The 7990-nt window shown below is 43.3% G+C and overlaps 1 protein-coding gene across 1 annotated transcript; it reads left to right on the forward strand.

The window, feature by feature from the left end:
* The first annotated feature begins 1402 nt into the window (after positions 1-1402).
* On the forward strand, positions 1403-5206 carry LOC119316927. Its single transcript, XM_037591317.1, has 5 exons — positions 1403-1646; positions 2275-2592; positions 3126-3327; positions 4117-4345; positions 4789-5206. Exons 1-5 carry the CDS (start codon positions 1548-1550, stop codon positions 5018-5020), a joined length of 1080 nt encoding a protein of 359 aa, XP_037447214.1. The 5' UTR covers positions 1403-1547; the 3' UTR covers positions 5021-5206.
* Positions 5207-7990: the final 2784 nt, after the last annotated feature.

Below are 7990 nucleotides of genomic sequence, written 5' to 3' on the forward strand. Positions count from 1 at the left end.
GATAACCAGGCCATGCAAACGTTTACTTTTCTAGGACACCATCCAAACACTTGTCAGGCGAGTTTCAGGGATGGTCCAGGCCAAGCATGCAACACCCATGTCACGAAACAAACATGACCCTACTACTGCATTACCCAGGCACTCTTGCAACATTACTTGCTGCAACTAATGGAGTAAGAAATGAACAAGTCTACTGCATCTAATGGAGTGAGAAATAGACAAGAACATCAACAACATCTACAACCAAGAACAAGAACATCTACTGCATCTAATGGAGCAAGAAATGAACAAGTCTACTGCATCTACAGATAAGGACTACATCTACTGCATCTACATGGCGGGGAGAACATCTACTCAATGGGGAGTACTAAAACTACAAATAAGAACATATGTTGATGAGTATGTACCGCATTATCCGAGAGAGAGAGAGAGAGAGAGAGAGAGAGAGAGAGAGAAGACACACGATGGGGAAGGTGCATGAGTCGCGGGTCCTGTCGACGGCTCCGTGTTGACTCGCTGCCACCGACACCAGATCTAGCACCGCCGCACGCAGATCCAACGTGGTAGCCACCAGGTCCGACGATTCCTTGCCGCTTCGAACAAAAATGATGTTTTTTTTTGCTTTAGGTGATGCCAGAGGACGGTAGAGTCAGGGAACGATGGAGCCGAGGAATGTCGGGGACGATGGAGCCAAAAGCCAGGGAGACGGTGGAGCCGGGAACGCCAAGGGATGGTGGAGAATCGCCGGAGCGTGAAGAAGTTCACTCGAGCGGAATGGAGGAGAAAATGGAGGGGAGTGGGTGTCGATGTCGAGGGGAATGAAGGTGAGTGTCGATGTCAATGCCGATGAATGAAATTTTCTTTTCTTTTCTTTTTTGCATACTAGTAATAATGTATGTGCAATGCATGTTTATATTAGGTAGGATATTAGTTGCACATTATATTAGGTAAGATATATCTGTTGCACGTTGGTATTTGATAAGATATCAATTTCTTTTTCGCGGGAATGGTAGGATATTAATTACATGATAGATTTCATGGGATAACGTTGAGTCAAAATGTGTTTATAACAAATGGCAGTAGTGGGTAATTAGAGCGTTAACGTGTTTGGTGCTCAACATTGGAGCGATTTCAACCGCTAGATAATATGATTTGACGGTCGTGATGGTTTGGATCTGTCCCTTTGGATCTTTTTATATTGGTATAGATATAGATATAGATAGATAGTGGTAATCGCCTCCATTAAATGGGATTAGAGGGACTAGGAGTATTAATTTTCTTCGCTTTCTCATTTTTTTTCGGCCGCAAAATCCTCGGAGATGGCAAACACGAGAGTTTCTCGCTTCTACTCGTTGACGTCAGGTGTTTGTCAAAAAGAAAAAACTCGTCACGTCAGGAATAGAAGGGAGGTGGGCAGAAAAACCGGCGAAAGGCGAAATTTCTCGAATCGGACGTGAGATCCGGATTTCGACCCAGTCCCTTGGCCTGGTTCCGTCACGGGCTAGGGTTTCGCCGTCTCTCCAGCGTTGCGGGTCGGGGCGGCGAAGATGGCAGGGAAGGGCGCCAAGGCGACGGCCGCCAAGGCGGCGGAGAAGGAAAAGGGGAAGAAGGCCCCCGGCTCCCGCTCCTCCCGTGCCTGTTCCCAGGTCTGTTCCTTGCATCGTACATTGAGTTAAGATGCTGTTCTGATGTGCACTTTTTCGTGTTTTGAGGGGCACCTTAGATTCATTCTGTAATGTTGGTTGGAATGCTCGGCGTGGTCTAACGAAATAATTGTAAGAAGAGTATAAGGGCGTCCTCTTACAAATTGGACAGCTTTGAGCGTTCTCACAGAATTTTATAGTAGATCCGGCGAAGTGCTCGGTCTGTCTAGTTGCTTCCGTGGATGCACTGGTGGCTAAAAGATTTCTATTCGTCTTTCACAAATTGGGATTTTGGGGGGACTTTGTTGTGCCGTGCCCTTGAAGTACCGTGTTCCAGCTGCTAGGGTGTGTTCACTCTTGTAGCCTCCACTTCACTTCTTCACTGCGGTGTGTGATATATTCTACCTATGGACCTCCACATGAGTGGATCCTCACAGAGGATACCTCGTTTGCTTGCCATTATTTGCTTACACCTGATTACCTGAGAGCAGACAGGATACTTTTTGGATCACCTAGATTTGATAGTATGGTCATCCGTATTATATTGTATAAGACTGCAAGATTTCTGACAAATTTTAGACATGTTCTTCCCTAATGGTTAATAGTGATAAAATAACATTTTGCTGTATAGGAGGAGCCAGTTCCAAAGAAAGATGTGTATCAATTGTTTGCTGAGAAGGTTCGGGATAACAAGCAGCTGGAATCGAGATGGGCTGTCATGCAAGAAACTCGCGTTGAGTATTTTCGTGGAAAAGATTTTACTACCTTCATCAAGAATCATCCAGAAGTTGGGGAAATTTTAGGGCCGGATAAAGATATGGAAGCTGAAGATATTGTCAACACTTTGCTTATCAAGAACCTCGTAATAAGGTGTGACCGAGTTTGGAAAACTGTGAGACCAGGAAAGAAAAAGTTATCATCCTGGCCTGCTCATTTGGAGATACATCAGGTAACTTTATGTGCTGCTTAGGAGGGGGAGGGAGAGGGAGAGGGAGAGGGAGAGGGAGAGAAGAAACTATTATATTGTCTTCATCACATAGCATTATTTTATTATTTATGTATGTACTCTCCATATTGCATTGTAGCTGTTTCTATAAATTGCTATATCCTGTGTCCCTGTATGGCTGTATCGCCGTGTGAACTTGCACCTTACTTTTTAACAATTTGTGTGTAGCAAATGCATTTCACTTTTTTGTTGATGTCAAGCGATTTTTTTGTATGAGTAGGAGGTTCATTACCTTGTCTGTTCCTGATGCATGTAGCAAGTAAGATAATGACACTATCAGCCTATGAAGTGAAACAATACAAGTCTGAACCAGCAGATTTCCTACATTGTCTGGCTTTTTATCATTTATGTGTAGCGAATGCATTTCACCTTCTTGTTGCGGTGTAATAAAGGGCTACTACAGATTGTTGCTTTCAGGTTATTATCCTTTTTGTGGGTTTGTTCCTATTGAACTAAAGCTTCATTTGTACTTACAGGAACAAGTATTCACTGAAAATGATGGTTTTTACGCTTGGATGTTTCTCAAAAGACGGACCTTGTGGCAGACGATTCTTTCATTTATCTGGCCTGTCTTTGCGTTGGCAGTCTGCTTATTTCCAGTTTACCCATACCAATGCAAGATTGTGGTACTGTACTCTTGCGCTGGAGCTTTACTGTTCATTGTATCCCTGCTTTTGTGTAAGATTCCCTTCCTGAATCTCTCTCATATTTGCCATCTTCTGGTTTTGTAGTGGCAGTTAGCCCTAGCAGTCTGAGTTGCGTGTATTGCTAGTTATGCATTAAAAATGCACATTCTCTGTGTTGCATTCATGAATAATATGCCACTATTTACTATTTTTGTAAAGGAAAAGCCTTGTATATCAGTTTCACAGAGGCATAGTTAAGTTGCTATGGGAGTATCTAACATTTGATTTTGCATGCTGCTTGCGAAACTTTAAGTATGCCTGTTGGTGGCACCGTCTGGAGTAGAACTAAATGTCTCAGCTGGCACTGCTGCACATCTATTTGCATGATTGACATAGAGCTGCAAATTTATTCAAAATAACAGTAGGCAGGTCGCCATAACTCTATACCTGCCAGGCACTGTTATAAAGGGCTTCTACCTAGCCTGCCCTAGGGGTTGCCTAGCCTAGGTTCCATTTCTCCTTTGGATTGGGTTTCTTCTTTTGTGTTGTACATGATAAAGTTTGAACATATTTTTGTTTCTTCATGTACAATATCTTCATTTCATATATTCCTTAGTGAGAGAACATAAGAAATTCGGCACTAGGAATTGTTAAGTGACGCGGTTTCAGGCAAACATTTACCAGCCGGCTGTTACTAGTGCTGTTGGTGCATGCTTATGTTGCTTCTATTGCCATACTATTTTATGTGGTGGGATTACCCACATACCCACTTGCATTCCTTTGTTAGATTCTCTAAATTTGGGAATGATGATATTTGTTTACATGTTCGATGGAATTGCAGTAAGAGCTGCCATCTTTGGCGTACTATGGGTTCTTCTTGGAAAACGGGTGTGGTTCTTCCCCAATATAAATGCAGAGGAGACCACATTTAGAGAACTCGTTCGGTTTTGGCCTGTGAAGGATGAGGGAGAGCGACCAAAGTGGACATCAAGACTTTTCTATACTACTGTTGCCTTATTGGTGATATTGCTGCTTAGACATCACGCTCCAGATGAAGCAGCTAGAGCGAGGTAATTTCTTTTCTATAATACATTTTCCTATCTCATGCCTTAGTGTCACCTCAGCGATGAACTCGGTCAATGAAGTGTTCTATCAAGCACACCTCCTCTGCATTCAGCAATATATTCCAGGCACCTGCCTTCCATTTTTTGGCACATATGCAGTTAAACTTTCAAGATAGCTCCTATGCAATTGTTATTTCGACAGTCCACAGTTTGTTCCCAGAATAGAGAAATCACATGTTTGGTTTGCACCTGTATTGGGTCACTGTGTTCAACTAGAATTTATATACTAGCAAAAGTGTATATTTTCCTGTCAAAGAGAATACTATCAGTATAGATGTGGTTCTTGCCATGAATTATAACTAGTCGTGTGTTGCCAGGGAGGCACCGGACCCTGGTAACGGAGGGCTTGAAATCTAGTTGCATAACCTTCTATTTTTCTCTGTCTTCAGGTACCAAAAGAAGGTTTCTAATATAATTGATGATGTCCTTGAGTGGTCTCCGAAGTTGGCTCTGTCTGGGATGATGGATAAACATACTGAGGATAATGTGACAGAAACTAGCAATTACACCAGCCATGCCACAACGAGTACTGAAGAATGTACAGATGCAGCCGAGGATGAGGATGCAGATGAAACCCAAGGTGCTGCTGATGATACGAGAACAAGATCTAGTGAAGTTTAAAATGGAAATCAAACTTCTAAATTTGATGGAAATTTCATAAGTACTCTTGTGGGTTCTAATTATACGGATATAGAAATTTTGGGGTGTTCAATCTGACCATGTTTTGTTCGTATATTGCCACCGATCAGCTGTACTCGTAAAGGAAGTGTTGTCAAAACCTAAAGCATATTACCTTTTTTGCTTGCATGTGGCTAGTTTTTTAAATGCGTGTTTCACAGGATAGTAGTAGTAGATTTGTGGCGGGGGCACCTTTTCTTTATGGGATTTTTATTTTGATGGCTCTCACTGTTTAGTCCTCAGTTTTGCCCATGCTTGTTTGCAGTCCTCACTTTTCCCCCTCTATCGCGTGGTCCATCCTTACAAAAGCCCGAATGGGGGTTTTACCGTCTGGTCGAAGTCTTTGACTGATACTGGGTGCACTTGTAGGTCGAGGACGGGGCATGGACCCGTTGGTTGGGCAACTGAGGTTGTTGCCAGCCCATCGAGTTCATGGTTTGGACGCGCGGTGTTCACGGAGTTTTTTCTTAAAAAAATGCAGTTTTTTCTTAAAAAAATGCCAATGAAGGTTAATCCTTGGGTTGGTTTTATTTTTTTTGCGCACTCGTAGGTAGGCCTAGAGCATATAATGCGTGATAAAATGGTGGCTTATTATTATGCTATAAGAAGGGGGCTCGAACTTGAGACCACCCCAGAGCATATAACGCGTGATAAAAAAAAATGGCTTATTATTATGCTATAGGAAGGGGACTCAAACTTGAGACCACCCGCTTATAGAGTAGCGCAAACGTCAAATGACCTAATGTGTAAATGTGTTTTTATAACCGTTGATTTCGTATATGTAGTGGAGTACACCGCTGGGGTCTGAATGTTTTCTTGCCTAGTATTTGAAATTCTCATAAATGACCTTTTTTTTAGAAGGAAGTGCCTCAAATAATTTTGAAATTTCTGCCATTTCATTTTTCATCAAGAGTAGGCCACATTGGATGGCCACTAACCAAGTTTCAGCCATTTCAGAGTAATATTGCCTTGTTCCATCCACTTAGTTGAGTTTTAGTGAATTATCAGATCTTGCCTAAATTTAACTACAAGAGTGATGTAGTTTGGTTCTGAAAATTGCCAAAAATCGTTTTATGCTCTAATGTTGGTGGTGCATAAACTCGGGACAAACAAAGTTGAAATTCCAAACCATTTTGTATGAATGGTCAACATTTCAAGTTTGATCCCATTTAAAAGGAAAAGAAAATGAAAATGTTACGCAAACCTTGGGTTCGCTAGCATCAGCGTTTCGACCCACATGCGTCAACCAGGCCCAACCGGAGAACAACATCGATTTATGAGAGGCCTTGGGCCCTCCCCTCCAAAGGACTAGCCTGTTAGGAGGGGACACCCCCATTCTTATAAGTCGTGTTATGCCTCCCCTGGTTTCAGAGTGAGGTTCGAAGAGGTCGCGGATTGTTGATCTAGAGAAGATCGTGGTTGAGTAAAAAAGGTCTATGACAGGCGACGCGATTGGGCGACAACGGATGTTGCGGGCAGTTTTCATGTCGCGGAGAAGTCTCGGCCAGTACAGCAACAACGACACGAATCGAAAGCAATCGGTAACTAGCAGCAGCAGATCAATGAGGCGGCAGCGATCCAGTCATTGAAGGAGCACAGTGATTTGGGTGGCGTGATGCAGCATGCGGCAGCCGGTCACAAGAAGCGACAGCGGATCATCGTGAGCAGCGAGTCGTTGGTGTAGGTCTTTCGTGGGCAGATTGGATCGATCCAGATCGATGGAAGTAGCGGTGGCTGCAGCACAGTCACGCAAGGCCGCCGACGGCAGATCGATGGATCTTCGATCGGGAGCAAAGGCGCCGGTGCCCTGGCGCGTGTAAGGTTCAAGGCCCACGTGTGGGTGCTGGTGGGCCAGAAGCGCAGCGAGACCGAGCGGAGTCTGCGGGCCACATGACCGGCGTGATTCACTTCGGCAGACAACATACGTAGTAGCAGGCGGACGAGCGGAGCTAGGCCAGCGGCAACTTCAGTTGGCGAGCGTAGCAGGCAGTGCTCTCGCGAGTAGCAAGCGTACGAGGCTGGGTCAAGTTGAAGAACTGCCTGTGGGTGAGCAGACTGGGTGCTTGTACAGACGTGAGATTTGTTGGATGAAAAGAGGAAGCTACGCAACAGGCTGAAGCTACTCATCGGGAGGAAGAGATAGGAAGCCTAATGGACCTACAGCCTACAGGAGCACATGGTGGAGTTGGAGATTTTGGATCTTTTGATTTTCACGGTTTAGTGCACGCAGAAGGCTTATGTGGTGGATTTTTGGCTTTATTTCTTTGTACACATGATGTGTATTGGGATGATAGTGTAACATCCTAAATTTTTAATTTGGAATGTTATACACTAGATCATCAATATATATTATATTTTATTTGCTTTTGGTCTGATCCAGAAATTCTACGCAACTCAAGGACCCTCGGAGAGAGTTAGGGATTTCGTTATTTTCATATTTGGGTTTCTCTCAAATTTTAAAAATATGATCATTTGATTTTATTTATTTTATCTTTAATTATTTCTATTAAAAAATTATGAGAGAGGGAATAAAATGACTTTCCAAAAATAAACAAATATTGAGGATTTAATAAAAAAAATCAAATATGATTCTTTTTGGAGTTTTTGCTATTTTATTTGAATTTAGAAAAAAAAATGCACAATTTTCAAAACTGCATTTTAGGGCCAAGAAAATGTTCATCTCGTTCTAAATATTTTATTTAGACGGTGAAAATTTGTTTTGGCATTTTTAGATTTTTATTTATTTTTCTAGAATTTATTTTCTGTTCAGCGGATTTAAAAAAAAAAACACGCGAGAGCCCGACTGGGCCAAGGCCCAGCCGAGCCGGGCCGGCCTCGCCAGCACCACCGCCAGCCCCGCCGTGTCGCCGTCGGACTCGGGGAGTCCGACCACGAGCCGCCTCCGCCGTCGCC

This window comes from Triticum dicoccoides, chromosome 6A (assembly GCF_002162155.2).
Source record: "Triticum dicoccoides isolate Atlit2015 ecotype Zavitan chromosome 6A, WEW_v2.0, whole genome shotgun sequence".
Lineage (NCBI taxonomy): Eukaryota > Viridiplantae > Streptophyta > Magnoliopsida > Poales > Poaceae > Triticum > Triticum dicoccoides.